At 41.4% G+C, this 21,415-nt stretch overlaps 1 protein-coding gene across 1 annotated transcript; it reads left to right on the top strand.

Annotated features, from left to right (window-relative positions):
- Positions 1-922: 922 nt before the first annotated feature.
- Positions 923-21,113, top strand: colec12 (collectin sub-family member 12). The gene is made up of 10 exons (XM_058075896.2): positions 923-1,231; positions 3,542-3,592; positions 13,389-13,511; positions 15,279-15,365; positions 15,733-16,776; positions 16,871-17,374; positions 18,611-18,753; positions 18,826-18,935; positions 19,020-19,162; positions 20,426-21,113. The coding sequence occupies exons 1-10, from the start codon at positions 1,225-1,227 to the stop codon at positions 20,437-20,439; spliced, it is 2,226 nt and encodes a 741-aa protein (XP_057931879.2). The 5' UTR covers positions 923-1,224; the 3' UTR covers positions 20,440-21,113.
- Positions 21,114-21,415: the final 302 nt, after the last annotated feature.

Here is a 21,415-nt window from a genome sequence, read left to right on the forward strand (position 1 = left end):
CAATAAATGAACAACTATAAAAATCCATTCAAAAATAAGCCAAAAAGGGCACTTTGTCGCATACGCTTTGTCATATGTTACACAAAACTTCAGATGGAGGCTGTTTATTTAATATAGTGAGGACAAGTGGCAGAGAAAATAAATGAATGAATGTCTATCAGTCAGATTGGCTGATTGTGCTGCAGAATAATAATAAATCATAAATATTTCGATATGCAGTAATTGTACTTATTGTTGGATTCATCAAAACTGTTTCAAAAATATTGTCATTTGCCTCGTATTATTGTATATTCATTCAATTAACCTTGTTTTATTGTATGTTATTTATAATAATAAGCATACAAGTTCATGAATATGTATGTTGACTGTTTTTCAGTTGGTACATACTTGTATTGATCACATTTTACAATATTGTTTTGTGTAATTAATTTTGTTTTTAAGGGCGGCACGGCGGTCAAGTGGTTAGTGCGCAGACCTCACAGCTAGGAGACCCGGGTTCAATTCCACTCCTCGACCATCTCTGTGTGGAGTTTGCATGTTTTCTCCGGGTACTCCGGTTTCTTCCCACATTCCAAAAAACATTCTAGGTTAATTGGCCTCTCCAAATTGTCCATAGGTATGAATTTGAGTGTGAATGGTTGTTTGTCTATATGAGCCCTGTGATTGGCTGGCCACCAGTCCAGGTTAGCGGTAGAAAATTAATGAATGAATTTTGTTTTGTTTTATTATTTTTCTTTACTGACACAAGTCTCCATTGTGTTCCAAGCAAAAGTGACTCTGCATTGATTTATTCATTACAATTGTATATTGCACACGGGAAAATATGTGACACACACAAATACATACACACACACACAATGGAGGGGGTGCGTCCAGATGTGGGAACACGTGGTTTCTTTCTCCAAACAGCCTTAGAGTCTTCCACCACTTCCTCTTTGCCTGCTGCAGCACTCTCACTCCTCTTTTCTTTCTTTCTTTCTTTCTATCGGCGGCGCACACACCATCACTAAAACTTTTCTTCAGCAAATTTTGCCATCATTTGTTATTATTTGTGTGGCAGAAAATACCCATTTATTGCATTCTTTGCGTGCTTCCAGCATCAAGAAGAGAAAGCAAGAGTGATGATGGAGCTGTGAATGTGATGGGGTTGCTCTGCTAAATGTGGATTTTTGGGAGTCGGTGTCATAGCCATGCAGTGGATGTGAGCGGGGATAAAGAAGCACAATGAAAGGTAAGCTACACACACACACACACACACTCCACCTCTGCCACACTGTGAGACCTGTGGAATGCTTGGGCAGCAACCACGTCTGACATCTGCTTTCACTTAGGACTGTGTGTGTGTGTGTGTGTGTGTGTGTGTGTTGCACATCTACCACAAAAGATCGTGTGAGACGTGCATTGTGTCGGTTCGAGTACCGTATGATATGTTTTGTCTCTGATGGACCCGAGAAGTGTGTGACTGCACTCTTGCTTCAAAGTTTCCATCATTGAATTATCTAGTTTGACATCAAATATCCATTCTAGTCCCGTCCACTACTCATCTGCAAAAAAGGTCAGTAAGGATAATTCATAATGCCGCCTACAGAGAACATACTAACTACTTATTTCTAAAATCACAAATACTTCAACTTGCTGATATAGTTCATCTCCAAACAGCTAAAATAATGCATAAGGCTAAAAATAACCAATTAGCTAAAAATGTCATCCAATACTTCTCTACAAGAGAGGAGAAATATGATCTCAGGGAAGAAGTACATTTGAAACACTTCTATGCTAGGACTACGTTATGCTAGCCATAGCATTTCAGTATGTGGAATCAAACTATGGAATGGATTGAGTAAGGAAATCAAACAATGCACAACGATGAGCCAATTCAAGAAACAATACAAGCAGTTGATGTTTGCTAAATACAAGGATGAAGAGTCTTGAACCAGTCATGATGTGCTATATATATCACTATATTGACATTACTATGGTACCCATTATGGCATTGGATGCTCATATTATTAAAAAAAAAAAAAATCTTAAACTGTATTATGGAAAGCAGGAAGTGAACAAATGTAACAGTTACTGATTGTAAAAGTACCAGATGGAGGGGTAGGATTTAATAAGCTTTGCTTCTTCCTACTCCTTTTGGACATGTGGAACTGTGAACTGATTATGTGATGCATTCAATTGTAATCTGATGCATGTTCAAATGAAATAAAACCATTACCATTACCATATATTATACGAATGATGATGGTCCATGTGACTCAGTAAGGTCCGGCTTTCCAAACTCTTTCCAGGAGCATGGAATGAGGGCCACTTTGGAATATTTTATGGATTAAAAATGGTAAAATGCAGTATAGGAATATATGCTCAGGTATATAAATGTCAACATTTTAGCTTTGTGTTGCAGCTGACAATGCAAATTAGTGTAAGATGTAATGTAGAGCCTACTAAAGGTGAAATAACGTCTTTGAATGCATCTTCTGAATGCCTTATTTTTGTGTTGTAATTCATTTACACATTTTTATGCTTGAGAATACTTAATTTAGCCAAATTAATTCACTTAAACATGCATTTTAAAAATAAATAACAGGCTATATTTAACCACGAAACGGTACTATTTGTTAATTAGTATGTTAAAAAAAAAAACTGTTATAGACTGTGATGGATTACTGTATACATAGGGCCAAAAATCCAAGATATACAGTATATTTCAATGCTATATCCCGGAAAGGAAATAATAACGTAGAAATAACTTTAAAGTTACATAATACTTATGTTAAATATGTTCTATGAATTCAAACGAGCAACAAGCAAAAAAAAACTTTGCCCTTATGAATGTGCATCATGATTATGAAAAGTCACTTAAAGAAATGAGGTTGAAGGACCCCCCGGGGTGCGGGGGGTGAAGCTGTGTCTGAGTACACTCATGTAATTATCCACAACACTAGCTAATACGCCCCCTAGTGGTCAGTCTGGGAGCGCAACAAGTAAGCAACTCCCCGAAAATATGCAAGATATGATTTTTTTTTTTTATCCTCCCACCCTCCAAATTAACAGCGCCCAAAACGATTACCAGGAAAAGACCAGGGATCTTTCGACAAGTCATATTGCTCAAATCTTGTTTCTATAATTTACGTGAAAGTCGGTTTTTATGCAACTGTTATTGTACGAAACGACTCAAAGGAGACATTTTGACTGTTTGACTGTTTTTCTCTCACACACACACCTCCCCCTCACGGTGACTTGGCACGGCACGACGGGTGTTTCTTCACCCACAGCCGCCAAGGATGATGACACGGTGGAAAAGTTGCCAGGATGTTCTCCCTGGGGCTTCCAAATGGCTTGTTAGGAATAAAAAAAAAGCAGAAAGCAAGCACCATTCTGCCAGAATATTGTCTCAGATCATCAATAGTGTCATTGAACACACCAGAGTTAAGGACCTGGGTATAGTATCCACTCATGTAGATTTCCCAGGTCTGAAAGTTGTAGGTTTTCTGTCACCAAGAAGCACTTATGAATGTCAAGAAATATGTTTTCCTTTCAGACGACTTTGCCGAAGAGGAGGAGGTGCAGTCCTTCGGTTACAAGAGGTTTGGTGAGTAGCGCCTGCATCCACGATCAGCATCCAAACACAACACAACACAACCTTTGGGCCGCCTGCCCCCCACTATAGGAGCACCCACAAAGAGCTTATTTTGGAAGCTGCCTCACTTTTATTTCCACATTCTAAAAGTGTGATCCCTAAAAAAAAAAAAACAGAAACATTCCCAGAGTGACCCTTAAGAGGTCCCAACCTACAGAAAATAGTGTCAAACTACTTTAAGTAATAACTACTTTCAAGTAATATTAGCTTTTAAACCAGGGGTCTCAAACTCGCGGCCCGTGGGCCAAATGTGGCCTGCAGGATGCTAGTTTGAGGCCCCCGCCTTAATAGTTTAATATGGATGCCGTATGGTTTCATGTACCCTGCTACTTTTAAGTAATATTAGCTTTTAAACCAGGGGTCTCAAACTTGCGGCCCGCGGGCCATATGCGGCCCGCAGGATGCTAGTTTGAGGCCCCCGCCTTAATAGTTTGATAAGGATGCCATATGGTTTCATGTACCCTGCTACTTTTAAGTAATATTAGCTTTTAAACCAGGGGTCTCAAACTTGCGGCCCGCGGGCCATATGCGGCCCGCAGGATGCTAGTTTGAGGCCCCCGCCTTAATAGTTTGATATGGATGCCATATGGTTTCATGTACCCTGCTACTTTTAAGTAATATTAGCTTTTAAACCAGGGGTCTCAAACTTGCGGCCCGCGGGCCATATGCGGCCCGCAGGATGCTAGTTTGAGGCCCCCGCCTTAATAGTTTGATAAGGATGCCATATGGTTTCATGTACCCTGCTACTTTTAAGTAATATTAGCTTTTAAACCAGGGGTCTCAAACTCGCTGCCCGCGGGCCAAATGCGGTCCCCAAGTAAATTGAGTTTGAGACCCCTGTTTTAAACTCTCTTAAACGTTCAGCAAACACAAAATGTGAGCGAGTGAGACCTCTCACACTAACATTCATTTTATACCGCTTTTTCATCAAGAGGGTCGCGGGGGTGCTGTAGCCTATCCCAGCTGTCTTCGAGCGAGAGGCGGGGTACACCCTGGACTGGTGGCCAGCCAATCACAGGGCACATATAGACAAACAACCATTCACACTCACATTCATACCTATGGATAATTTGGAGTCACCAATGAACTCGTGTCTCCTAGCTGTGCGCTAACCACTCGACCGCCGTGCAGCCCATAAAGGTAATATAATGTAAGCTAACGTCAATGTTTTGTGTCATTACTGCCACTTAGTGAACAGAATACTACATATCATTCATTCATTCATTCATTTTCTACCGCTTTTCCTCACGAGGGTCGCGGGGGGTGCTGGAGCCTATCCCAGCTGTCTTCGGGCGAGAGGCGGGGTACACCCTGGACTGGTCGCCAGCCAATCACAGACTACATATCACTTGTACTTCAATATGTTTGAGTAATAATACAGCATAGTCTACCAAGAAACAACAGTGATCAATGAAATAATTTTTGAAAAACCACAGCATAGTGAGGAAGCGATCATCAAACGGCCATATTGGGAGCGATGACTGTATTTGTATTTTACTTCATTTGGACATTTTTATGCTTATAAATACTTAATCTAGGCAAAGAAATAGGTACAGTTTGCTTAAATCTGAATATTTTGGTCAACCACAAAATGACCCACGCTCTATTTGCTCTGCATTCTTATGGGAATTGAATATGACATTCATATGTGTCCTATTCCCAGGTACATGCATGTTCCATCATTGCATACGCAGTAAAAGTAGCCAAAGAAAACTACAATAACGGGCAACATGCTACTTTAAACATTTAACATTCAGACGGTGTGGAGTTTGGTGGGTGTCTTTGGTGTTGGGTGCTGGGAAGAGGGTCCGGGTCCGAGTCTGCGCTGCGCTGTGCTGTGTCAGCAATGTGGAAAGGGGACTGTAACACAATCTTTAGGGGGGATGATTTCCCTCTGTTTATATTGCTTTAAAGTTATTTATTTCTGCAGATGCTTTGAGGGAGGGGGTGGACGTTTTTTTTTTTTTTTGTCAGCCGTCCAGCTGAGGAGTCACATTCCTTGCCCGGCTTATTTTGGGAGCACAACAGCAAGTGGTTTTAATTTAGGGCGACTTTATTAGCAGTGAAGAATGCTTTCACAATGCCTGCCTGTTACTTACAGCCTCCCCTCAGGACCGCCTCAGCCACCCCCTCCATCTTACGGAGCGCTCGTACACGGAGGTCTTTTGCTCAAAAGTTAAGTCAGAAGCAGGTCATATTCTCGGAGCAGACCACTTAGGTAACCGTACTAAAGTACTAAAAGACGAATGGAGCCAATGAAGCCTATTTCTTCTCTTGGAAGTCCAACGAGGTTTGTTTCATGATATGTAATAAAACTAAAATAAAGTAAAGCTACTTACCTCAAAGAACGTCATGAAAGATGTTCCATCTAGCGGTCCTCTATTGATACCGATACATTGATATTGTTTGACTTTTTTGTTGAACTTCAAATTGTACAACAATATTTTGCTCCGTGTTGTGTTCAATGTCACCGTTTCACTCACTAGTGCATCAAGAAAGGAAGGGACAGTTTACCGCTGTTTCACTCTCTAACCCATTTACAGTACAATGGACGATTTTGGCACCGTTTCACTCATACGTTCATCTACACAGAACAATTTTGCTCCGTGTTGCGTTTAGTAGCACTTTTTCACTCACTAGATCATACAACTTGCCTACTTCCTGTTTATATTTCTGTGACCAGTAAGAGCTCACTTTGATATGTTTCAAATTAGAGGAACCGTTTTAACTCCGAATTCAAGTAGCAACACAATCTACTGTGTTACATTTTTTGGGCTAATGCTAGTCAAAGTGGACATCTGGTCAGTTTCACTCATTAGTCCATCTGCAAGACGGTTTTAGTAGTTTCAACCACTTCTCCATCTACAAGGGACAGTTTTACAGCTGTTTCACTCTCTAACTCTTTTTTTTGGCGCCGTTTCACAGAACAATTTTGCTCCGTGTTGCGTTTAGTAGCACTTTTTCACTCACTAGATCATACAACTTACCTACTTCCTGTTTATATTTCTGTGACCAGTAAGCGCTCACTTTGATATGGTTTGTTGTGTTCCAAATTAGAGGAACCGTTTTAACTCTGAATTCAAGTAGCAACACAATCTACTGCTTAACATTTTTGGGCTAATGCTAGTCAAAGTGGACATCTGGTCAGTTTCTCTCATTAGTCCATCTGCAAGACGGTTTTAGTAGTTTCAACCACTTCGCCATCTACAAGGGACAGTTTTACCGCTGTTTCACTCTCTAAATCATTTTTTTGGCGCCGTTTCACAGAACAATTTTGCTCCGTGTTGCGTTTAGTAGCACTTTTTCACTCACTAGATCATACAACTTACCTACTTCCTGTTTATATTTCTGTGACCAGTAAGCGCTCACTTTGATATGGTTTGTTGTGTTCCAAATTAGAGGAACCGTTTTAACTCCGAATTCAAGTAGCAACACAATCTACTGCGTTACATTTTTGGGGCTAATGCTAGTCAAAGCGGACATCTGGTAAGGTGTCATTTTTCATATGATGAATGCTTGTTAAGCTTTTTTAACAGCCAGTTTCTGGGCTCGAGGACAAGAAAAACAAAAAGCATTGGAGGTGTCTGATTCCATTTATAGCAAGAAGGACCTTGCATATGGGCCGCCATCGCATACCAAAGTCGTTGCCAACATCAGCCATCGTTTTGTGCGTGTGAGCAGGATCTATCATTTCCAAATTCTGCTGCAGAATGCGAGCCTGTGATGATGTTGTACTTGTGTTTGTTGCACTTGTAGTGTTATTAGCAGCAATCTCCGCAAAGTTTTCCATTGACTCAGCTCTCAAGTGTTTTTGGGATGACAACTCCAAAAGCGAGGAGCATGTGGTCACATCTGCTGCTTCCGAGGAGAAAACATCTCAACACGCTCGCACTCCCGTTTGTCCTCAGTTTGCAAACACATGACCAAGCAAAAATAATCCAAATAATGTCATCGAACGGACAAACAGTCTTTGAATCAGTTGACCTAGCATGTCAATTTATTGAATAGATGGTAAAGAATTATGGCCAACAATGTAAATATAAATACAGTAAAGTACAGAAATGTGGGTGAGTGGGAAGTTTGTTGTCAGTATTACAATACCCGGAAGAGTCCCTCGTGCTATCATGTTTTTTTTCCAAAAATTGATGAATTAATACGTAAATTATTGAAAGACAGGTCATGTGTTGATTTATGGTCACTAGGCGTCAGTAATATTATAATATTAATATTATACAGATGAGATATCCTTACATTACTCAAACTCTGCACGAAGTCAGCCATGGCGTGCGTGTCTGACACGATAAAGTGAAAAAAAAGTTATCCTCCCATACCATGTGGAAGTGGTATGTTTTTTACTTCCTACTTTGTACTTCTTCTCCACCCATTCATTCATTCATTTTCTACCGCTTATCCTCACGAGGGTCGCGGGGGTGCTGAAGCCTATCCCAGCTGTCTTTGGGCGAGAGGCGGGGTACAACCTGGACTGGTGGCCAGCCAATCACAGGGCACATATAGACAAACAACCATTCACACTCACATTCATACCTATGGACAATTTGGAGTGGCCAATTAACCTAGCATGTTTTTGGAATGTGGGAGGAAACCGGAGTACCCAGAGAAAATCCACGCATGCACATGGAGAACATGCAAACTCCACACAGAGATAGCCGAGGGTGGAATTGAACCCTGGTCTCCTAGCTGTGAAGTCTGCGCGCTAACCACTCGACCGCCGTGCTGCACTTATGATATATTATTAGTCCAATTTATTGAAAGGCAAGTAATGTTATAAGGATGGTGGTCTTGTTTGTAAACAAACCCAACAACAGCAGGCAATCGTAGTTTGTCTCTGGCATCCGATTTGACTTTATTTGGGGCTTTTTATGCACACAACCAGCAGCCCTCAATGCTAACAAGTGCGCAGCGCTCCACGCATGGATGCAATTATTCTCTCCCGCGTTGTCCAAAATACACGACTTTCCAAGAGCCTTTGGGATTGCATAACTTGTTTGTGCTTTCCGTGACGTGATCGTGTTAATGGGAAGTCACATGATGACTGGATTACACTCAAATATGTGTTTATGCAACAAAGCACTAGATGGCGATTGCTAAATGTTGTTGTCGTACAATGTAAACAGACGAAGGAAGCTGTGTGTTGATATTCCTCGTGAGGACACCGTGATCACTGGGGACCTGGTAGAACGCCAACATACGTAGAACCTCGTCCTTTACCTTCATGGACGTCTCTGGCTTCTATCAAATGTTGCTCCAGTGTAAGCAGGTCAAGATGTTCAACAGGCTCAACCAATTTGCAGAAAGTAGCCCAGGAATGCTAAACATGCTCATTTTACCCCCTAGTGACTGTTTTTACTTCTTGCTAAGTTAGCGAGTTACACAAACTGTATTATGGAAAGCAGGAAGTGAACAAATGTAACAGTTACTGATTGTAAAAGTACCAGATGGAGGGGTAGGATTTAATAAGCTTTGCTTCTTCCTACTCCTTTTGGACATGTGGAACTGTGAACTAATTATGGGATGCACTCAATTGTAATCTGATGCATGTTCAAATGAAATAAAACCATTACCATAATACAGTAATCCCTAGTTTATTGCAGGGATTTGGTTCCAGACCCGACCGTGATAAATGAAAGTAGGATTCCTTATTTAGAAATTGAATATTTTTGCAATTAGACTATAGAAAACTTGTTTATGACCTTCTAAATATGTTTTTTTAACATTATTAAAACACCCCATCGTCACCTTTGCATATATATATATTGTATTGTATGTTTTTGTGTCTATTTATATATATATATATATATATATATATATATATATATATATATATATATATATATATATATATATAATAGACACAATAAGAGAAAATAAGACTTGTGTTTGTGTGTGTGTGTAGTAGGGATGTTCTGATTTTATGCTGCCGATACCGATCCCAATAATCCATGAGTGAAATTGGCTGATACTGATACCAATACCACGTATCACGTACATGCAGTGTAAACGTACTACTGGCAATATTAGCGCTCATCAAAGTTTTTTCTTGTGAGAGCTACTTGAAGAGCATTTATTTCTTCTCACATTTTTACATTTTTTACGGAAAACCTGGTGGTTTGCCAACCTCGGCTGGTCCCCTCCCGTCACATCCGCTGCCTTCTGAACCGCAGATGCCACCGACTCCCTCATCTTTGCTGAAATCAGCAGAGTTCCATTTCACATGCTCGTCCTTCACGACCCACATGAGCCGTGTGCACTTATTGGACAACCAAACTGGGGAAGAAACACATAAAATATGCATATCGTTTGACTAATAATAGGCAGTGAAGCCGTGGAATTGGACGTGGCAAGCGATGGTTGTATTACCACTAAAAAAAAAGGGGTGTTTGAGCTCATTCCTGTGCTCTTGTATTTGATATATTACAGTATGTAACATGGAATTGGGCACAAAGGGGCTTCACACAAAACCAGTGCCGCTCCGTACAGGCTGTCTTTGTGTTGCTGTGGAAGTTTCCAGAGTGGGAGTCTTTTTTTGCTGGACATGGAAGTAAGGACTCATAAGCTCCCTTCACACTGCACTTCAAAGCCGGCCTCTGTAGAAATGGCACCCATGTACAAATGTTCCAGCTTTGGAGGCAAAGTGTGTGTATAAAAACATGTGGCAGTCTCTGTGGTCAAAATGCAGTAGGTGCTGGAGCCTATCCCAGATGTCTTCGGGCGAGACGTGGGGTACACCCTGGACTGGTGACCAGCGAATCACAGGGCACATATAGACAAACAACCATTCACACTCACATTCATACCTATGGACAATTTGGAGTGGCTAATTAACCTAGCATGTTTTTGGCATGTGGGAGGAAACCGGAGTACCTGGAGAAACCCATGCATGCACGGGAAGAACATGCAAACTCCACACAGAGATGGCCGAGGGTGGGGAAAGACAAACTAAGAAGCCAAAAAGTTACCACTTCCACAAAAAATAGGAGGAGAACTCACATTCATTCATTAATTTTCTACCGCCTATCCTCACGAGGGTTGCGGAGGATGCTGGAGCCTATCCCAGCTGTCTTCGGTCGAGAGGCGGGGTACACCCTGGACTGGTGGCCAGCCAATCACAGGGCACATATAGACAAACAACCATTCACACTCACATTCATACCTGTGGCCAATTAACCTAGCATGGTTTTGGAATGTGGGAGGAAACCGGAGTACCCGGAGAAAACCCACGCATGCACGGGGAGAACATGCAAACTCCACACAGAGATAGCCGAGGGTGGAATTGAACCCTGGTCTCCTAGCTGTGAGGTCTGTGCGCTAACCACACGTCCGCTGTGCAGCCTTTTTCTTTCTTCTTTTTCTTTTTTTTCCTACTTTATAAATTCAAGAAGGCTGCACTGCACAGCAGCCGAGTGGTTAGCACGCAGGCCAAACAGCAAGAAGACCTGAGTTCGATTCCAACCTCCACCATATGTTCTCGCCGCTTTCCTCCCACATTCCAAAAACATGCTAGGTTAATTGGCCACTTCAAATTGTCCATAGGTATGAATGTGAGTGTGAATGGTTGTTTGTCTATATGTGCCCTGTGATTGGCTGGCCACCAGTCCAGAGTGTACACCGCCTCTCGCCTGAAGACAGCTGGGATAGGCTCCAGCACCCCCTGCGACCCTTGTGAGGAAAAGTGGTAGAAAATGAATGAATGAATGATGTGATATTGAACCTGTATCTAATCTTTCAACACATATAGTTTTTGTCTTTGCCAGACAATTTTTTGTTGTTTTTTTGTTGAAAATATTCCAGCAGCTTTCCTTCTGTCAGCTGTCTAATGTTTATTGGTGGTTTTTACAGAAGAGGAGCCTCTGGACAGCTGCACTCAGTTGGCTCCAGCGTGATTCGAGGACACAGAGAAACAGCCAAAAGAGACCTCAGCCTCTGTCTTTCATGTGCATAACACGTGTGCATTATTGCAAACATCCACCTCTCATCCACAGTCGGGCTAAGAGAGTCATGATGTGTTCCACCTCAAACACACGATTACTATACTTAGTCGCCAACTCGCCCCACATGGCTCGTAACTCATTTAACCGTATTTTGTACTTCTACAGTGAAGAAAATAAGTATTTGAACACCCTGCTATTTTGCTATTTCTCCCACTTAGAAATCATGGAGGGGTCTGAAATTTTCATCGTAGGTGCATGTCCACTGTGAGAGAGATAAACTAAAAAGAAAAATCCAGAAATCACAATGCATGATTTTTTAACAATTTATTTGTGTGATACAGCTGCTAATAAGTATTTGAACACCTGAGAAAATGAATGTTAATATTTGGTACAGTAGCCTTTGTTTGCTATTACAGAGGTCAAACGTTTCCTGTAGTTTTTCACCAGGTTTGCACACACTGCAGGAGGGATCTTGGCCCACTCCTCCACACAGATCTTCTCTAGATCAGTCAGGTTTCTGGGCTGTCGCTGAGAAACACGGAGTTTGAGCTCCCTCCAAAGATTTTCGATTGGGTTCAGGTCTGGAGACTGGCTGGGCCATGCTAGAACCTTGATATGCTTCTTACGGAGCCACTCCTTGGTTTTCCTGGCTGTGTGCTTCGGGTCGTTGTCGTGTTGGAAGACCCAGCCACGACCCATCTTCAATGCTCTGACAGAGGGAAGGAGGTTGTTCCCCAAAATCTCACAATACACGGCCCCAGTCATCCTCTCTTTAATGCAGTGCACTCGTCCTGTCCCATGTGCAGAAAAACACCCCCAAAGCATGATGCTACCACCCCCATGCTTCACAGTAGGGATGGTGTTCTTCGGATTGTACTCTTCATTCTTCTTCCTCCAAACACGCTTATTGGAATTATGACCAAAAAGTTCTATTTTGGTCTCATCTGACCATAAAACTTTCTCCCATGACTCCTCTGTATCATCCAAATGGTCATATGCAAACTTAAGACGGGCCTTGACATGTGCTGGTTTAAGCAGGGGAACCTTTCGTGCCATGCATGATTTCACATCATGACGTCTTAGTGTATTACCTACAGTAACCTTGGAAACGGTGGTCCCAGCTCTTTTCAGGTCATTGACCAAGTCCTGTCGTGTAGTTCTGGGCTGATTCCTCACCTTTCTTAGAATCATTGAGACCCCACGAGGTGATATCTTGCATGGGGCTCCACTCCGATTGAGATTGACCGTCATGTTTAGCTTCTTCCATTTTCTAATGATAGCTCCAACAGTGGACCTTTTTTCACCAAGCTGCTTGGTAATTGCTCCGTAGCCCTTTCCAGCCTTGTGGAGGTGTACAATTTTGTCTCTGGTGTCTTTGGACAGCTCTTTGGTCTTCGCCATGTTACAAGTTAAAGTCTTACTGATTGTATGGGGTGGACAGGTGTCTTTATGCAGCTAACGACCTCAAACAGGTGCATCTGATTCAGGATGATACATGGAGTGCAGGTGGACTTCTAATGGGCAGACTAACAGGTCTTTCAGGGTCAGAATTCTAGATGATACACAGGTGTTCAAATACTTATTTGCAGCTGTATCACACAAATAAATTGTTAAAAAATCATGCATTGTGATTTCTGGATTTTCCTTTTTAGTTTATCTCTCTCACAGTGGACATGCACCTACGATGAAAATTTCAGACCCCTCCATGATTTCTAAGTGGGAGAAATAGCAAAATAGCAGGGTGTTCAAATACTTATTTTCTTCACTGTAATTTACCGGGATTTTCATGTGTGTTTCAGGAATCCAGGAAGGATCGGAGTGCACCAAATGTAAAAACGACGGGTCTCTGCGGGCCGCCATCGCACTGCTCTACGTCCTCTGCACGCTGCTCACCATCGCTGTGGCTGTCCTCGGGTACAAAGGTCAGCCGCTATATGACCTTGTGTGTTTCTAATCCAATCCACCTTCCTTCTGGAGCACACTTTAAAACAAACAAGAGCAAGGCATTTAAAGTATTACTTAAAAAATACACAAATTTTCTATGCTGCTTATCCTTACTAGCGTTGCAAAAGGTAAGCCGGAGCCTATCCCAGCTTAACTGATGCGGGTTCACAGAGTTTGAATGTGAATGATTCTCTGGCTGCGTATGTTAGTGCTGCTGTGGCTCTAATGTCTACCAGATGAACCTGAAGCCACCACGGTAGGGTAGATGACGCTTAACGAGACCCCGACCTCCATTTATGGTTCTGCGGTCATTTGTACCATCAGGGGCAGCAAGCCGAGAGCAGTAAGTGTCAGGGAGGGTTTGTGAGACTGTTAAAGATGAATGCACATTAACCAAGGTTATAGGTCAAAAACGTACAGCCCTAATCCGGTTTACACGCTTGTATAACCGTAATACCTTTACTGAAGGACGACAAGTGACGGAGATTCATATGAGCAAATAAGAAGACAGGAGGAGTAAATTATTAAAAAATATTTGGAATGCATCTTTCAAATATACCCCCAAACAGAGCCGCCGTTGTTGTTGTTTTTTTTTATATTGCCCGGTAACATATTGTAAAAATACAATTAAACACAAAAAAAACGAGAAAAATTTAATTAAAAAAATTTATAAGAATAAAATCAAAATATTAAGAGAAAAAAGAAGAAAATTAAGTTTATAAAAATGTAATACATTTTAAAAATACAAATTTAAAGTATTAAATGGTAACATCATGAGGAAAAATAACATAATTTTAGTATTATATGTTGAACTATTAAAGAGAAAAGTTTTTAAATATATTAATGAAAAAAAAGTCATAATTTGTTGGAAATAGTTCAACAGAAATGAAAAAAGCAGGTGTAATTTTATGGGAATAAAGTCAAAATACAAAGGGGAAAGTTGTTTTCTGACGGAAAAAAGTTGTTATTTAATATTATGAAGAATATGTAATTTTATTAGTAGAAAAAAATATGTTTTATTTTTAAGTGGTAATATTATAAGAAACAAAGGAAAAAAGTGTAAACTTGTCATCATTGGAAAATTAGGTTGGGGACAAAGTTTGAAAATGATGACAATAAAGGCGTAATCACAAAAGTCAAGAAGAAAGTTTTTTATATACAAAAACTGTTTAAAGAAAAAACAAAACAAACAAACAAAATATGAAAAATGTTGTATTCTGATAAGAAAAAATTTTGAAAAATTATGTGAAAAAAATAAAGTTGCAATAAAAAAAGTTGGGAAAAAATTCTTTATGGCAATAAAATCAAAATATTATGGAAATAAAGTCATAATTACAAGAACAAAAGTATTCTAGAAGAAAGTTACAATATTTGTATACCCCCCCCAAAAAAAAAACGGCAAAAATGAAAAATGAGCAAAGGCCATAGTTCATATTAAAAATACCCTTTTTTCCACCTATATTGCATAACTGAGATGCATTTGAACATATAGAGTATGTATATACAACTTAGCATATATATATGTGATGCTTTTTTAAATATGGCTGCCCTTAATGGCCTTCACTGCAAAACGCTTGGACACCCCTCCAATAAAGGCATGGATACTGTAGCGCCCTCTAGTGTTCAACAGATTACCATTTCCTGCACTTAATAGACCTCTGCATTGTATTTGCATGTGTTTTTCTCTATGTTTCTATCTATGAACACATTAATACAGAATGTACTTTCCTTTCTGCTGATGTCAGTGGTCCAGAAAATGGACAACGTCAGCGAGGGGATGCAGAATTATGGCGGGAAAATCAGCGCAGTGGAGACCAACTTAAAGAAACTAGGTGAGTGGTCAGCGCTCACAAACGGACAGTCGAATATGTCAAGTCCATTTCAGCATACGGGTCAACATCCATTTTTTTTTCAGAGAGAGAATTTGCCCTCATTTTTTCCCCAAAGGAAAATAATCTGTTCCAGCATCAAACTGTGGCTGCCATGAATGTCTGCTTTGAGCATTAATTTGTTTATGGCCGACTTCTTTAGTGCAAATCTGACCATGCGTGCACGAGGAAGCACTTCGGCAATGGAGGCGAGGAAAAACTCTCTCTTAAAGAAGAAACCTTGCTAAGGCTGCTCCTAATTTTGGAATAAGTGTCAAGAAAAAGCAAAGTGAATCCTTTAATGGCGGCAAATTTTGTGTTTCCTCCTCAGACTATCAAACCGGTGAGAAGTCTGTGAACGCCAGCAGTGAAATCAAGACCTTTAAGTCGGACTTGGAAGCGTTGCAGGGTCAGCTGGTGGACATCGCCACCAGAACGAGCAGGAACAGGGACGTCCTGAGTGAACTTCAGGTCGTCGGAGATGACACTCAGGGCGGCCATGTTTCCCTGCGGAGTTTACTGACTGGCAACGCTGCCTCACTCCAAGGTGTCAATCAGACCTTGGCCTCCTACGGTGGCATGATCGGGGACCTCCAAGCGGACACAGCTAGGCTCCAGTCCGAGATCCAAGCCCAGGTGAAAGATCAGAGCAAAGCCCAGGTCGGTATCAGCGCTCTCAACATCAGTCAGGCCCAGCAGCGGAATCTTCTCAGCTCGTTGCAGCAGACGGTTGAAGATACGGGTCAGGCGGTGCAAAAACTCCAGATTGGGTATCAGACGTTGCAGCAGACAGCCAGACAAACCCGGACTGATATAGACTGGCTAACGGAGAAGGTCCAGAACCTTCAGGTTTTGGCTGCAAACAACTCAGCATCTGCGCGGTCTAATGGCGAAGCCTTGGATGATTTAGGAGCGCAGCTGAGCACACTAGCAGGCCAGATCCAGAACACCTCCATGCTCACCGAGAACCACGATCAGAGTCTACGTGAACTCATGGACCACCATCGTGACCACGATAACGCCACCTCGTTTAAATTCGACGTGATGGAAACCCGCCTGGACAAGCATGAAAGCAGCATGGACCGCGTGACCGGCAACGTGAGCTTCACCACGCAGCTCCTCGGGGCCATCAGCTCAGATCTCAACAGCCTGAGATCATGCGCTGAAACGGTTTTACGCCATTCTGACCTTCTGGTGGGTTTGAACAACAGCGTGAGCGAGGCCAAGGTCGAGAACAGAGATCTGCGGGCCCAGCAGGACGTGCTGGTGGCCAGGCTGGACAAGGAGGTCAATGACTTGTCTGTGGTGATGGAGGAGATGAAGCTGGTGGACAGCAAACACTCGCAGCTCATCACCAACTTCACCATCCTCAAAGGTAACATCACGTATTTCTTTGTGGAAGCTTCTGGAACGCCCGTTAGCTATACAATCAAATGTGGTTTTCCTCATGGCTAATAATTGTCTTTCAGGACCACCAGGTCCAAGAGGTTCCAAGGGGGACAAGGGACCTCAGGGGCAAGTTGGATCTCCAGGTCAGAAGGGCGACAAAGGAGATAAAGGGATGCCAGGAGTGGTGGGTCCTAAAGGCGAAAAAGGTTCTCTTGGCCCACAAGGTGCGACAGGTCCAAAAGGCGGACCTGGCCCACGAGGCCTTCCTGGAGCGAAAGGCGCAAGAGGACCCGGGGGTCGACCTGGGATCCCCGGGGAGAAAGGCGATCCTGGACCACCAGGGGACCCTGGCAGAGATGGACTTCCGGGATTGCAAGGGCCACAAGGAACGCAGGGCCCCAGAGGAGCTGCTGGGCCCGCAGGCATGGAGGGCCTACGTGGATCTGTTGGGCCTATCGGACCTCCTGGTCCTCCTGGGCTTCCTGGGTTACCTGCGCCGGTGCCTCTGCCAGTCAAGCCTACAGTGGCTTCCAAAGCAGATGATCAACCACAAGGATCCAAGCAGCCTGCGACTTCGGCTTCTGGTCAATTTCAAACATTTTATTTCATTCCAATGTAACATATATTTAGCATTTTTTATATCCCATCAGTCATATTTTTTCCCAACTTAAGCCTCAAATATACATATCACTCATTAATGATATTATTATTATTATATTTATTGTTTACAGTGTGTGATATAGAAGTACTGTGTTTGATTGAAATACATACCCATTCCCATACACGCCACTATGGGAAAATTAGCACCATCTAGTGGTCAAACTTTAAAATTGAAAATTGAAAGCCAGTACAGCGTCCCTTGCTCTATCGCATTTTTTTCATAAATGTATTAATTAATTGCTGATTTCTGTTTATGGTTGAATACAGCCCATTACTGGTAAAACAAAAACGCATATTTAATCGAACTGACTTTTTAATATAAGCATAAATATGGCTAAATTAACTAACTGAATGAATTAAAATACAAGCGTTCTATGTGAATGTAGTGTTATAGATTGGACACTAGATGTCAGTAACGAGCACAAGACGTGATCGTCAGAACAGGAGGTTTATTGGAGGTTTAATAAATGAAATTATCACTGCTATTGGGCCAAAACCCAGAAATCTGAACCCCCCATGTCAGTTTCTGTCCTCCCACCACTAAGGTCCAATTTAAACCCGTCATTGTAGTACACGGATGAGACAATATAGCCCTCGCTGGCCAGAAAACCAAGGCCCTGCTAACATGTGAGCCTGTTAACTTTAGGTCTATTATGTCTTGACTATGTCGACTATATTGGTTCAACAAATATAAGGGTGACAATATAGGTGTTATTTCATGCATAATAATGAAGATGGTAAACATGTTTTCTATGCCATAGCTATGAAAATATTCAATCTATAGAAACTGAATCATACTATTTGACAATTCATTTATTGGCGTGAAACTAATTAATCACCCATATTGAGATCTTAACATCAAAGATTGTATTTATTAGTGATGTGGGGTCACAAATGGCTTTCAATGGGACATTTTCGGTCACGAGGAACAAACCATGTTTGTTTGTCTATATGTGCCCTGTGATTGGCTGGCCACCAGTCCAGGGTGTACCCCGCCTCTCGCCCCAAGACAGTTGGGATAGGCTCCAGCACCCCCGCGACCCTCGTGAGGATAAACGGTAGAAAATGAATGAATGAATGAATGAATGAACAAACCATAATGTCAAAGAATGCCCCCCATGATGTCCTAAGGGCTGAAGTTTGAATGACTTTTAATCCAGGTTGTCCAGCAGAGTTCAGGAGGTTTGGAGACAGCTGCTACTTCTTCTCCCCTGACAATCAGAAGCTCAACTACGACGAGGCCAGCATGTTTTGTTCTGCCAAGGAGTCTCATTTGCTGATTGTCAACAACAATGAGGAGCAGGTGAATGGAAGAAGCCTCATATGGGAAATATTCACTGTACTTAATGAATTGGCCTGTGTGCGTCCTCCTCAGGTGTTCGTGAAGAACGCTGTGGCAGGGAAAGGTTTATTCTGGCTCGGCCTCACGGACAGAGAGGAGGAGAATGTGTGGAAGTGGGTGGATGGAAGCACGCCTGTTTACACGTGAGCTTAAAATGTCCTTCAAATCTTTGCAGTGGTTGACATCCAACATGTTACCATGTGGCGTCCGTGTGGTTGCACTCATAGGAAATGGAATCCGGGGCAGCCTGACAACTGGACACGTGGGCATGCACACGGCGAGGACTGTGGGGGTATCATCAATAACGGCAACTGGAACGATTTCTACTGCACGGAGCGCATCGGCGTTATCTGTGAACGCGCTGCCAGTGGTCAGTATCTCATATCTATACTTCATATTTATCTTTATCACACACGGCAGACATGATTGTTTTGTGTTTGGCATGGGTGCGTATTGTGAAGGCAATAGTGTTTATGCAGACATTACACATTACGTGTATGAACCTGAAAACTGAAAAATACATATATATATATATATATACATACACATACAGTGGTGTCAAAAAGTCTTTGCTCCCTTCCTGAACTCTTCCTTTATTGCATGTTTTTCACACTAAAATGTTTAAAATCATCAAACAAGTGTAAATGTTAATGAATAATAATACAACTGAATACAAAATGCAGTTTTTAAATGAACATTTTATTATTAAGGGAAATAAATCTAAACCTACATGTGATTGCCCCCAACCCCATTAAAATATTCATTCATTCATTTTCTAACGCTTTTTCCTCACGAGGGGTGCTGGAGCCTATCCCAGCTGTCTTTGGGTGAGAGGCGGGGTACACCCTGGACTGGTGGCCAGCCAATCACAGGGCACATATAGACAAACAACCATTCACACTCACATTCATACCTATGGACAATTTGGAGTCGCCAACGGGGAGAACATGCAAACTCCACACAGAGATGGCCAATGGTGGAATTGAACCCTGGTCTCTTAGCTGTGAGGTCTGCGCGCTAACCACTAATATAACTGAGATTATTATCTACAAATTGCGAAAACATGGAACAGTAGTGAACTTCTCAGGCATGGCCATCCAACAATAATTACGCCAAAACAACAGGAATAACTCATCCAAGAGGTCACAAAAGACCCCACAACAACAGCCAAAGAGCTCAATTTCTCATTTAAAAATCTTGAATATATAAATACTCTGGTCTGACGAGACAAAAGTTCATCTTTTTGGAAGCCGTGAGCTGTGTGTCCCATTACATCTGGCGTCAAAGTAATGAAAAAAAAACATCATACCAACAGCAAAATATGGTGGTGGTAGTGTGATGGTCTTTGCTTATTCAGGACCTGGAAGACTGACTGTGATAAATGAACACTTGTTTTAGTGAGCAATCACTTTTTCCACACAAGCCATGTAGGTTTGGTTCATTTCAAAACTGCATTTTGTGTTCAGTCGTGTTGTCATTGACTAATATTTACATTTGTTTGATGATCTGAAACATGGCTGCAGAAACATTTAAGTGTAAGAAACATGGAAAAAATAAATCAGACACTTTTTCATACCACTGTATATTTACATATACAGTATATAATATAAATGTTTCCCTTTTTGTGTGATAGCTCCGGTTTCGTAGCATCATCACGAATGCTGTGATCTGTGTGATATGTCTGAGATGAAGAAGCTCTGCACAGACTGGACTTGGACTGTTTCTGAAGTGGAGCTTCAGTTGCCGATGACTTTGTACTGTTGTCTGTCTTACAATGCACTTTTGCCCGAGACAGATCACGCGCATACACAGCGCACCATTGTATGTTTTATTGATACAGTATTGGTACTTGTGATATAATTTGAGAATGTATACGTGTATTTAGACTACATTTCATTCATTGGTGCACACATGGTCGATCTGTAAATAATACTTATTAATCTTCTACCGTTTCTTGACTACCTTGCCTTTTTTCAATCCAAAGATGCAATAACAAATGAATTATTTTTGTATTTTTTCACAGATTCTTGAGAAAGCAATAAATAATAAAGTGATTGTATGTTTTTTCTATGCTGATGAATACACAATGACAAATATAGCTTATAAAAAGTGCCTTATTATGTGCACTGAGTCATATTTGACACATATATGAGTCAAGGCTGCCATCAAGCTGAAGGAGTCTTATCGAGTGTACATTGCATATATAATATACAATATACGATATAACAGTCTTTTAAGGCGTGAGTCTTCAATAATCAATAAATAAACTGACCTTAGATGACCTCAAGATTATTAGTTGGCCGTGCTTTGGCAAAAAATAAATTCTGTTTCATTAAGTTAATTGACAGGTTAAATATGTTTATTGCCATATTTAATTACTGAATTAATGGTAATGGTTTTGAACGTGAGTACAAGTTACATTGGAATCATATCAGTGCATGATACATCAACACCAATTAATTTGTTCACTCCCTGTATTCCAAATGTACTTTTTGGTCGTTTAAATATGGAGTGAAATGACAGTACTCAAGGTTGTTATAGCTGTAATGGATTATATAACATGATAAATAAATTTTAAAAAATGAAAAAATTACTAACATTTTAGAACTATTATTATACTTAT

Source organism: Doryrhamphus excisus, linkage group LG11 (genome assembly GCF_037039965.1).
Source record: "Doryrhamphus excisus strain RoL-2023G ecotype Guam linkage group LG11, RoL_Dexc_Guam_v1.1, whole genome shotgun sequence".
Classification (NCBI taxonomy): domain Eukaryota; kingdom Metazoa; phylum Chordata; class Actinopteri; order Syngnathiformes; family Syngnathidae; genus Doryrhamphus; species Doryrhamphus excisus.

Excerpts from the sequence above, each read along its gene's own strand:
- colec12 (XM_058075896.2), top strand. Across the intron at positions 13,512-15,278 it reads GGCTGTCCTCGGGTACAAAG|TGGTCCAGAAAATGGACAAC; the intron begins GTCAGCCGCTAT and ends TGCTGATGTCAG. Across the intron at positions 16,777-16,870 it reads CAACTTCACCATCCTCAAAG|GACCACCAGGTCCAAGAGGT; the intron begins GTAACATCACGT and ends ATTGTCTTTCAG.